Source organism: Malus sylvestris, chromosome 5 (assembly GCF_916048215.2).
Source record: "Malus sylvestris chromosome 5, drMalSylv7.2, whole genome shotgun sequence".
In the NCBI taxonomy this organism is placed as follows: Eukaryota; Viridiplantae; Streptophyta; class Magnoliopsida; order Rosales; family Rosaceae; genus Malus; species Malus sylvestris.
This window is the reverse complement of record NC_062264.1, coordinates 9588230-9600356: the sequence shown is the minus strand read 5'-3', so window position 1 is coordinate 9600356 and position 12127 is coordinate 9588230. Positions and strand designations below refer to the sequence as shown.

At 36.7% G+C, this 12127-nt stretch overlaps 1 protein-coding gene across 3 annotated transcripts; it reads left to right on the top strand.

The window, feature by feature from the left end:
• The first annotated feature begins 5249 nt into the window (after positions 1-5249).
• LOC126624623 (protein BASIC PENTACYSTEINE4-like) lies at positions 5250-10987 on the top strand. Of its 3 annotated transcripts, none has more exons than XM_050293695.1 (4): positions 5250-5396; positions 7742-7866; positions 9786-9880; positions 9977-10987. In XM_050293695.1, the coding sequence occupies exons 3-4, from the start codon at positions 9809-9811 to the stop codon at positions 10838-10840; spliced, it is 936 nt and encodes a 311-aa protein (XP_050149652.1). In that variant the 5' UTR covers positions 5250-5396; positions 7742-7866; positions 9786-9808; the 3' UTR covers positions 10841-10987. The 3 variants fall into 3 exon arrangements, with proteins under 3 accessions (XP_050149652.1, XP_050149655.1, XP_050149653.1); XM_050293698.1 differs by having other exon boundaries at positions 9962-10987; XM_050293696.1 differs by having other exon boundaries at positions 9770-9880.
• The last annotated feature ends 1140 nt before the right edge of the window (positions 10988-12127 follow it).

Sequence of the window (12127 nt, the reverse complement as noted above, 5' to 3'; positions counted from 1 at the left end):
ATTGTTATTTATGAGATTTGTGGTTGGTGAGAATAACATTCAAGTGGATGATGAAAAGGCTAAGGCCATCTGAGATTGACCAACACTAAATTACATGTCTGACGTAAGAAGTTTTTATGGCCTAACTACTTTTTATTAGAGATTTGTGTAGCATTACAGCGCCATCACTGCAGTTATCACAGAATGTTTCAAGAAAAACAAGTTCCATTAGAGAAAGGAACAATAACAAAGCTTTGTCTTGACCAAGGAGAAGCTTTGTACCACACTGATGCTGCTCCTCCAAATTTTGAGAAAAGCATTCGATGTTGAATGTGATGCAAGTAAAGTAGAGTGGGTACTGTTCTTTTCGAAGAGAATAGAACTATAGCTTTTTTCTCTGAAAATTTAAACGAAGCCAGTAAAAAATGGAGCACTTATGATCAGGAGTTCTATACGGTCATTCGAGATTTGAAGCAATGAGAACACTATCTCATTCTGAAAGAATTTGTGCTATTCACGGATCATTAAGTTTTGATGTTTATTAACAATCAGAAACATGTTAATAAAATGCACGTCAGATGGGTACTTTTTTGCAAAATTTCCATTTGTTATATAAATCTATAGCTCAAAATTGTGTTGGCTGATGCTGTGAGTAAACGAGTGTCATTGTCGATTACTTTTTCCTAGGAAGTTGTGGGGTTCAAATGCTTGAAGGAGTTGTATGAAACTTAAGATGATTTTCAGGAAATCTTGAGGAAGTGCATTAACCATGAGCCTATGGTAGATTACTTTATCAATGAAGGTTTTCTGTTGAAAAACAACTAGTTGTGTATTCCTGTCTCTTCCTTTGGGGAGAACCTTATTTGATATTTACATGGACGAGGGTTTAAGGGTCATCTGGCTGTGAGAAAATGATAGCAAGTTCGAAGGAAAAGTATTTTTGGCCACCATTGAAGTAAGATGTTGGAGCAATTATTCAGATGTGTTTTACTTGCTAGGTTTCAAAAAGGCAAGTGCAAAACACTGGCCTTTACATGCCATTGCCTGCTTCCAAAGACATTTAGCAAGACCTCGCTATGAATTTTGTGCTTGGGCTACCCGAACGTAAAGATGAGTGGATCTGGTTTTTGTTATGGTTGACAAGTTCTTCAAGGTGGCTTATTTCATTACTTGCAGAAAAATTGCTAATACATTAAACACAACCACTATTTTTTAGGAAGGTTGTTCGATTGCATAGAGTACCTAAGTCTATTAGTTCTGATCGAGACGCCAAATTCTTAAATCATTTTTAATTACATTATGGAGAATGTTTGTGACTACTTTGAATCAAAGTACTACTGCAACTCCCCCAAACTGACAAATAGACAGAGATTACCAACATGACTCTTGGCAACATGGTTCAAAGCAATAGTGGTACTATGCCCTGCCTTAGATAGAGTTTGCATATAATAGTGATGTTTATCGTGTAATGGTGAAATCACCGTTTTCACTATTTACACTGTCGTTCCTTACCATATGGCGGATTTGGTGAAACTGCCTAAAGGTTATGGAGTTAGTGTTGTTGCAAAAATATGGTGAAAAATGTGGTGGCAATTTGTGATGAGGTCAAATAGCTGTTTGATCAAACTGATGCCAAATATAAGATGGTAGCTGACAAACATCATGAGTTAAAATATTTCAAGGAGATTATGTCATGGTGTTTTTTTAGGAGAGAGTGTTTCCCTGCTGAAACTTGTAGCAAATTAAAGTCACATAAATATGGTCCATTCAAAGTTCTTAAGCGAATTAATGACAATGCTCATGTTATTGGTTTACCGGATTCTATGAGAATTTTCAATACTTCAATGTTTGCAATGAGTTGAAGTACGATGAAGTTCTTTTTCTTGACCCTAACTCAGGGTCAAGTTCTTCTGAAGTGGAGAATACTGATGTAGAATAAATGACAGAGCGGATAAAAATGGAAATGGATTGTCAAAAGACAAATGGATGCAATAAGAAATTGCAGATTTGGCGTCTAAGCTTTGATTTGGGCCCGTCATACATTTCCGGAAAAAGAATAATGCCATGAGTCAAACTCACTACTTTGTCGTGATATAAAATAATTTTGGTCATCTGGGATCGTTTTAGCCTCCTAAACAGCATTTTAATTTTCGTAATAAAAATTGGACATTGGAGTTGTCATTCAATGGATGTCGAAATAATGTTGTTTTAATTGTTTGAGTCCTTTGAATTGTTCAAGCAGTTGTAATCAGTCTACTTAAAGCATTTGACCGTTTAAATGTACCTATTCAATCATCAGTTAAACAAACAACGCTTTGGGATTCTCTTAATTTTTCTGGTGGATTCTAGACTTGTTCTTCAAGTGATCATGTTGGTAAGCCTTTTGGTTAATTAATGTTGCATCAAATACTCACTCCTTAGTTGTTGGTTGACAATTTTGAATCGAGACATTCATTCTTGTTTTGAATCGAGACAATTTTGAAATAATAAGTAAAAAGAAACCTACAATCGTATCTTCTCAACCTACAAGGTCGCACCACCCCTTCCCCCAACATTAATGCACCTCTCTTGTTGTGGGACCCACGACATTCATATAGACAAATAATGAAGAAACTAACAGAATTTGAAAGAGATGTATGACATTGAAATAAATAATAAGTAAATGTATGAGATTAAAGTATTTTACAAAAGTTGTATGAGGTTGTAATTGAACAAAAACCTGAGGGTGCAAAATGTAGTTTAACTAGATATCTTTTATTAGTCGGTAGCATAAATGTGGAACCCATTGTTACCACGTGATCACTTAACATCTAACCTGACAGATTTCCAACGGTCGTATGAGATTGAAGTAAAATGATAACTAAATGTATGAGATTGAAATGTTTTAAAGATTTTATATGAGATTACAATTGGATCCAAATATGAGATGATAAAATATAAGGAAAACTAATGAAAAAAGCTTGAAAACTTTGAGTTTTAATGATAAGGATAAAATAAAGGGTAAAGTGAATAGTACCAGGATTGACTTTTTAGTGTAAAAATGTGGTTTTTCGTTAAAGTGAACAGTTCCGGGTGCTTTTCGTTAAAGTTCCCTAAAATATAATCTACTCTTTTTTGTTTCAAACCATAAAATCATATAGTTGATTTGAAGCATTATTTCAAAATAATGCTTTTTCTAGTTATTATACATCTACACTACTTTTACACAAAATTTATCAAACATTAATAAATTGCTGGTTGTGCTCACATCAAATATAAACTTTAGTTACCTGATGCCAGATTTTTTTCTCCTCACCTAATTTCCCACATAGCACTTCAAAAAGTAATTTTTTTTGCACAGCGATGTGAAACCAAGCTGAAATAAATTGTCTGCATCTATAAATTTCTCTAATTTAAGGAATAATAAAAAAAAGAAAACTAATTAAAAGGGCTTGAAAATTTTGAGTTTTAACGATAAGGACAAAATAAAGGGTAAAATTAATAGTACCATGATTGACTTTTTAGTGTAAAAATGTGGTTTTTCGTTAAAGTGAACAGTACCATAAGCTTTTCGTTAAATTTCCCAAAAAAAAAAAATATATATTTAGACCTAAACATGGTCGAAGCTAGAAAGTTGACTTTCATTGCTGCATTCATCGGTATAAATAATATTTTCTAATATGATGGAAGAGTTGACTTTCATTGCTACATTCATCGGTATAAATAATTAGTTTGAGTTACAAGAGTCCTACTGGAATACTGAGTTCCCATCTAGTGCGTCTCATTGCTGCATTCATCGGTATAAATAATTAGTTTGAGTTACAAGAGTCCTACTGAAATATTGAGTTCCCATCTAGTCCGTCTCTGACACACCCCGTCCCGAAGGAGGGCGTGCTGGCCGTCACGTGAGAGTGACGTAACCATTTACACAGTTCGGAAGCTTTAAAAAAAATTCCAATTACTAAGATAACACACCCGAGGGTGAGTCCTACTTTTGTGAATTCTGTCAGAACACCGTTGGATTCCTCGTGGCCACCAAAGCTCTGCTAACTTGAACCTGGAGGGGCGCAAAACAAAATTGAGTGGGAATGGTAAGCCCAAAGCGGACAATATCGTGCTACGGTGGTGGATTGGGTCCGGGATGTGACAAAATGGTATCAGAGCCAATCCCTGGCCGGAAGTGTGCCGACGAGGACGTCGGGCCCCTAATGGGGGTGGATTATAACATCCCACATCGCCCAGGGGAGTGATCCTTAAATGTATATTCACATCCTTACCTAGCACGAGGCATTTTGGGAGCTCACTGGCTTCAGGTTCCGTAGGAACTCCGAAGTTAAGCGAGAAGGAGGCCAGAGCACTCCCAGGATGGGTGACCCACTGGGAAGTTGCTCGTGAGTTCCCAAAAACAAAACCGTGAGGGAATGGTAAGCCCAAAGCGGACAATATCGTGCTACGGTGGTGGATTGGGTCCGGGATGTGACAGTCTCAGTTATGAAAAGATCGGAGGAGACGATAAAATGGGATGCGAGCGGTGTGCTAAATTGCTAGGGATGAGGGCATGACGCTTCATTTTTTACTATCCTTATATGTCATTTTATGAGAGGACATATTAGTCATTAAAAATTTAATAAAAAATAGGATGAGAAAATAAGATATTAAGATGAGTATAATAGCATTCTATAAAAAAATCTCGACTAATTATATTATGACATTAAGTATACCTAATCATATTCTTGGCATACTAAAAAATTTATTGAAGAAAGTGTCTTGTTCAGCTTTTGGTGGTAGTTTTGTCATACCCATGGTCTAAAATATCCATAATATCCCGATATTTCCATCGAAATTTCCGTGTTTTTGGACTACCGATATTTTTTTGGACTAACGATATTTTCGATATCATCGATATTTTAGACCTTCCTAAGTCACTCATGTATCTTACCATGCAATGTATAAAGTGTAAAATATTGTACTAATTCATTATATATAAATGATTATGGTGTGTTTAAACTTCTTTCATTAATTACTACATATTTTTTATACTCACAATGTTTGCCATAATCAACTTAAATCAGTTATATCTATCATGCAATGCATTTCCTTCCAATTTTTTGTGATAAACTAATAGATAATTGACTAAATAAACATCCTGCAAAGTTTTAATAAAAATTTCGAAGTTTCTTACAATTTCCGTAGTTTTTATTCAATTTTTATCGATATCGATAATATTCCGATATTTCTATTGAAATTTCCGTGTTTTTGGACTAGCGATATTTCCGATATCATCTGTATTTAATTCATAGCACAACGGAAACACATGCGCACCACACCCTCTCTCCTCTCTCTCAGCGACTGTTTGTTTATTCAGAAAACAACCTCTTCAAACTTGAAACTTGAAAGTACACGAATCGATCGGAACCGATGCGGATTCTTCAATTTCTGTGAGTTCGTTTCCTTCACACTCTCTACGCTTCGAGCTTCCAAGCTTTCGAGCTTCAATCTCGGAGATCCTCATTCGAAATTTTCTGCTGGAAAACCTAATTTCAGTGAAGCTCCAGCGCTGGAAATTCGAATTCGTGGATTTTTATCATTCGAATTCGTGGATTTTTATCATTCAATTTTCATTTCGATACACATTTCTTGCTTGTTGCTTTGAAAATGGAAAATTCTACTGAAAATTAGCTCTTGTTTTGACTGAGATTGAGCTGTTTAATCTTTGTAAAATTGCTTCTGTTCAGCTCATGCTGTTTTGAATTACCGTTTCTTCTTTCTTCTTTGTCCTTTTAACACTTTGATATGTTGCACGTTTAGTTAGTGTGATTAACTAGACTAATCTTGATCAAGAATTGAGGTTAATTTAATAGAGAGATTAGTAGTTGAATTTAAGATTTTGATTTAATCAATTTGAACAAACATTTGATAAACTCTTGCTGCGGTATAATGTGATAGAGAGATAAGTAGTGGATTCGAACTGGAGAATTAGGTTTTAAACCCTTTTTTCTCGTCGAAATCTGAAGATTTTGACTGAGATTGAGTTGTGTACTCCGTAGTTGCGTACATTTAGCCCATAGCCTCATACTTGTTTGGATATTAGCAGGTTGAGTTAGTTTGCAAGAGAAAGAGAGTGCTTGTTACATTTAGCCCATAGCCTCATACTTGTTTGGATATTAGCAGGTTGAGTTAGTTTGCAAGAGAAAGAGAGTGCTTGTTCGCTGGATTGTTTTTGTAAAGATACAATTTAACTGAGAGATTAGTAATTGCATTTAGGATTTCGATTTAATCAATTTGAACAAAAATAACAAAAGAAAATGTCTTGCTACTGTTTTGGAAATGGAAAAGATGGATCGCGTCAGAGAGTTAGGCTGTGAAATCATTTATTTTTTGTAAAAAAATAAATGAAAATTTTTAGCTCAAGTAATGGTTGTTTATAGGAGTTGAGAACTGCAACAAACTGCTTAAGTTTGTAACTGATTTTTGTGAATATTAGACATAGTGACGAGTGACTTGTTGTTCACTTTTGATACCATATGTTACTGAATAGCTTAGAATTGGATTAGCTTGGTCTGTTTAAGTATATTTTAGAAAAGCATACATTGGTTAAAGTATGGTGAACTGAATTCAAACTAGAAAGTAAAACTAAGGGCCCATTTGGTATCCTACTAACATAATTTCATAAACTTTTAAAAATATTTCTTAAGACCATTTGTTAAGAACAGTTCTTTATGAAACTCAAAAACTTGTTTTGTATGAGACAAAATTGTTTTTAAGTTTTAACAATTTAAAAAAATAAAATAAAAATCTGCCAGCAACTCCCTGCTGGAGCTGACAGAGGTCTACTGGGGGCCCAAGGCAGAGGACCTCAAGAGGGACAGAGAAAATTGGAAGAGAGGGAGAAACAGAGAGCGGAGAGAGGATCTAGAAGGAGAGAGACAAAGAGAAAGGTTCAAATAGAGGATGAGAGATAACGAGATAAGACTGAGAAGAGAGAGAGAGGATGGAGACAAGAGGATCTGAAAAGAAAGGAAGGGGATAAGAGTGGGCTTTTAGTTTTAAAAATTCTAAGAACAGATGTTTTATGTTTTTATGAAGTTTGGTTTTGAGTTCAGTTTTTCAAAATGGTCCTACTAAATAAGAATTTTAGGCTTGAGACTCAAAAACTGTTTTTGAGTTAAAAAAATTGGATTCAAGTTGAATATAAACAGGCCCTAAATGTTTAGAGTTATGGTTATGACTCTTGAGTCTTTCAAGAAGTGGACTCTGCGATGCATATGTAGGAAAGTCAGTGCAAGGTGAGAGGACGAGGGAAACAGACAAAAGGATATCGGTTTCTTTCTTTTTTTAATTTTCTTTCAGGTATCATAGTTTTCCATTATCATAAAATACGCTTTTAGTGCAAAGATTCCACTAATTTGGGTACTTGCATGTACCTAATGATTTCACAATGCTATAGTTTCAGAAAGATATCTTTTTCTTTATGTTACTTGCCCAACCCCAACCCCCCCCCCCCCCCCCCCCCCCCCCCTCTTCCTTTTGCAAAACCAAAAAAGGCACACCCTCGTGTGGTCATTTTAATGATGGGTGCCCTTAATGTGTAAGGACATTTTACTTTGAAGTTAGGACTGGACCTCGCTTGTTTATCACACTCACTGGAATTATGTGTACCTATGTTTAGTTTAAGCATGCTCTGTGCCCTCTGTGTGTGTGTGTGAGCGTGCGCATATTATGTTCTTGCAGCGTGTGCCTCCAACTAATTCATTTACTTCTGTTTTCCTTTCGAGCATTTCAGATAGGATCCAATATGTGCTAACTGCAACACGTTTGCGACTTATTGTGTACCTGTTACTTAGCTGTGTTAAGCATGGGGACGCATTCATGGTATACGGTCAGCATATAGCAGGAGAGGAGGAAAGGGTAAGTGTTGCAGTATTCTAAGTTTCTTACTGTGTTCCAAATGTAAAATAGTGTCTTTTGTTGCTTGCTTAGCATGTGTATCTTACACTTTCTAAAGAATTAATGTGGAAATTAGTAGAACTCATTCTCAATGTGTATTTTTACAGTTTCTTTGTTATTATTGATGCTGTTTGACTAACCCATATTCTTGCTAGTTGTATTTGTATTTAATAAAGGTGCTTTATGTTTCAATAAACAGCACATTCAGTCCACCTGGGTCAATTTCTGTCTAAACAATGTATTTTGTGCCAGACTTCAACACTTTGTATTTGGACGATTAGAATCTAAGAATTTTAATAACAATGGCAGGTGCTCTTTTTGATTTAGCACAAGTGGTATAGTTTGGGATATAAATATTATGAACTATTAATAAAGAAAATAAAAATTAGAGAGAAAGTATAGATATCATGTGTTGAGGCTATTATCAAATAAATATTATCCTTTCGACTGTGTGATATGGTCAGAGAGATAGAGAGAGAACTATCTGACAGAATTTCATGTGTACGGTGACTCTATGATCATGTGGTGATGCTGTCAGCACTTATAACTTTCTTAAGCTTGACATTGTACCCTCTTCTGTTTCTTGTTTTCATTGTGAAGTAAGCTGCAAAAGCAATGTCCATGTCATTAGAACTGTTCGGTGCTACTTGAGATATTTGAGGTTCTTGTTTGATTTATTAATTTAATAGCATGATTCTGTGGTCAGGTCTCAGGTGGTGATGCTATTAGTAGTTGTAACTTTCTCTAATCGCTGATTGACCTTGCACCCTTTTCTAAGTCTTCTTCATGAACTAACCTACAGAAGCAACGTCAATATCATTAGAACAATTCTTCATGCTATTTGAATTACTTTTTAGTACATGATTTGATTTGGATAGGTTAATAGCATCATTCTATGGTTAGGGAGTGACCCGAATGAGGTGATGATGCTATTAGCAGTTGTAGTTTACTGCGAGCATCTGACGGGCGTTGCACCTCTTCATTTTGTTGTCTTCTTCATGAAGTAAGATACAGAAGAATTTCCAATATCATTAGAACTACTCTACAAGCTATTAGAGCTATATTTCTTTTTTAGGTAGAATTTGACTTTTTGATGCTATATGATAACATTTCAGTAATATGGCCATTTTTTTGTAGCATAACTTTTGACTAATTTGGCGAGATGGTTATATGTAAATGTTCTTCTTGACAAGACTAACGTGTTTTGGGTTTGCAATTGCTATTAAGAGTCTGCTTCTGTGATACGTTCACATTTCACACTCACAACAAGCTTTTCTCTAATAGCTAGAGGATTGAGCTGTTTCTGTGATTTATGGCATTGTTTCGTCAGTTTGGTACTTTTTACAAAGGCATATAGTTGCTCTGTGGAATTGAATTTAATTCAAGATGTCATTTTAATCCACAAAATCTGAAAAGACTTCAAACGTCTTTCAGTCTCTAAAAATAAATAAGCGTAACTTCCACTATACTACCCTTAAGTTTTGCCAAAATTGCACTTTATTACACTTACTTTTTTTCGTCTCACTTTCATACCTAAAATTTAATTTTTCTGACACTTTCATACTTGCGTTAGTTTTCCTGTCAATTGGTCTGTTAAGTGATGATGTGGCATCAATTTGACCCACCAAATTTTCCATGTGGAATAAAAATAGTTAAATAATATTTTGTTTTTTCTTAATTATCTCAGCCTTCTCTCTTCCTCCGTCTCCCTTCAACTCCCAGAGTCCTGCTCCCACTACATCTCCACCCCACCCTCTGTCTCTTCTCCCAAATCCACCACCACCACTAGGATCATCCCCAACCCCTTTGATCCTTTGCTTTGTTATGTTTTTAAGTTTTTAACTTGATGTTAACAAATGTTTAGTGGCTAAAATTTTCAGGACTTGCTGCTTTTATATAAAAAATGGACGATGGTCGGCAACATGAAAATGGGAGACACAAGATGGACTATTACAGAGGGGGGACAGCATCTCCGGTAAGAAGAAAGCATGTCTTACTATCTGCTGTTAATATGTTTGTTTCATTATGCATTTATAGATCCATTTGAATGGGGTAGAATTGAAATGTGCAGTGGAATATGATGGCCCAACAGCAAGCGAAGGAACCAAATGCCTTAGTCATGAACAAGAAGATCATGTCCATCATTGCTGAAAGGGATGCTGCTATTCGAGAACGGAATGCAGCACTTGCTGAAAAGAATGAAGCCTTGGCTGCAAGAGATGAGGCTCTCCGTCAGCGAGATGAGGCACTTGCTCAGCGTGATAGTGCCATGATGGAACGGGACAACGCCTATGCAGCCCTTCATTCGCGGGATAATGCTGTCAACTTCCCTTTGGGTGGTGGAGCTCCACGTGCAGCTAAACGCATGCACCGTCCCTCAAACCATTCAGTTACCCTGGATGATGTTCATTACAGCACAAAAGATATGCATATAACTGAGGCCTACCCAGTTTCAGTTATATCTACTGAAGATGTCAAGTCACGTCAGACAAAGCGAGCAAAGGAGAACAAGGCATCAAGGGCAAAGCAGTCACGGAAGAAAGTAGGCGAAGATTTAAATAGGCAGGCTTCCTCGGATGGGATAAAGTATAAATCAGAGTGGGATACTCATGATTTGGGTTTGAATCTTGTCACTTTTGACGAGTCTACAATGCCAGTGCCAGTGTGTTCATGCACTGGAATTCCACGGCAGTGCTACAAATGGGGGAATGGCGGGTGGCAGTCATCTTGTTGCACCACCCATATGTCGATGTATCCACTACCTCAGATGCCAAATAAGCGCCATGCCCGGATGGGTGGGCGGAAGATGAGCGGAAGTGTTTTTACTAGATTGCTTAGTCGGCTAGCAGCAGATGGTCATGATTTGTCAATGCCGCTGGATTTGAAAGAATATTGGTCCAGACATGGGACAAATCGCTACATAACGATCAAGTAGGTCAGAAACAATAGTTTGGAAGGATGCTTCCTTTTTAGGTACCTCTCTCTTTCTTCTCACTCTACTTCTCTTGTCTCTGAATTTAACGGATATATTCATTGGCATGCGGCTGTATTCAATGAAATCAATGGGAGAGATTTTCGATAATAGAGTACTTCCATCTTCCTTGGGTTAAGGCTGTTGTATTCAGTCCCAGAATTTCAATTGTCCCTTCCTAGGGTTTAGGAAGGGACATTTGTAGTGCACTGGACATCTGCAGCTCACTGTACTGGGACATTACCCCTGTTCCGCACGGCTGCCTTCAGTCCAACAATTTTTTTACACGAATCAGAGGCCAAAGGAGGCACTGATATGTGGTTTGCTGGGAGTTTTCTGCCCTTTGTGATTTCAAAATCTTTCATCATGCGTCTTTCTAAACCTCTAAACCTCTCAAATCATGGCATTTGCATGCTGATGCAGGCCATTTGAGCTAAAGAAGTGATTTTCCAAATCGAAGGCTTCATTTGGTTGAAGGAATTCAAAAGAAGTGATTTGGATTTGACAACTTGGATAAATTTGCTGCGAAAACTAGAACACATTTGACCAAATGAATTCAAAATAATTTCTTCCTTGCAATGTTATTTAGATTGCGAGCGCGTGCATGCAGTTTGGCCCTAAATCTTAATGTCTTCCAGTAACTTCCAAACGCAGTACACCACGGTGACGTCATTGTGTGGCCTTGTGTTATTGGACCAAAATGTAATCGTGGTGATCCATCTAAAGCTAAGTTACTCTCAGCCACCAGGCAATCGATGGATCGTCAGCCTGCACAATACTAGGCATTATACATGATTAAGAGTGCTCATTTGGAAGTGTTTTTACACACTAGCGTTTTTTTTTCTTTCCAGCAGCACTTGTTCGATGTACTTTAACAAAGAAGCAGTTTGTTGTTTGGTAGGCTATGGGACGTATCGCCAACAAGTTATCGAGTAAAGATGATTAGATTAGAACACCCTATGGCGATTACAGACACACACTTTAGTACAAGATTACTTCGGGAGCGCATGCTAAATTCGAACCAAGGAAAGTTTGAAAATATTCCAATTTACCCTCGTACTCACGACAACAGAACCTTGAGTGGTTCCCTTGGTTTTTGACTAATTAAAGTACCTCCCTTGAGAATTCAAATGTATCTATACCTTCAATCCAGCAATATTTACTCATACTCATTCAACAACATTTAACAATTTGGAAAGTACAACAATCAAAGGAAAGTTCAGTAATAATATTCACTTATACTCCGGATGC

Bases quoted from the DNA above. Each gene is read 5' to 3' on its own strand.
- LOC126624623 (XM_050293695.1), top strand. From the start codon at position 9,809: ATGGACGATGGTCGGCAACATGAAAATGGGAGACACAAGATGGACTAT. The intron at 9,881-9,976 runs GTAAGAAGAAAG...TGAAATGTGCAG, and splicing joins GAGGGGGGACAGCATCTCCG to TGGAATATGATGGCCCAACA.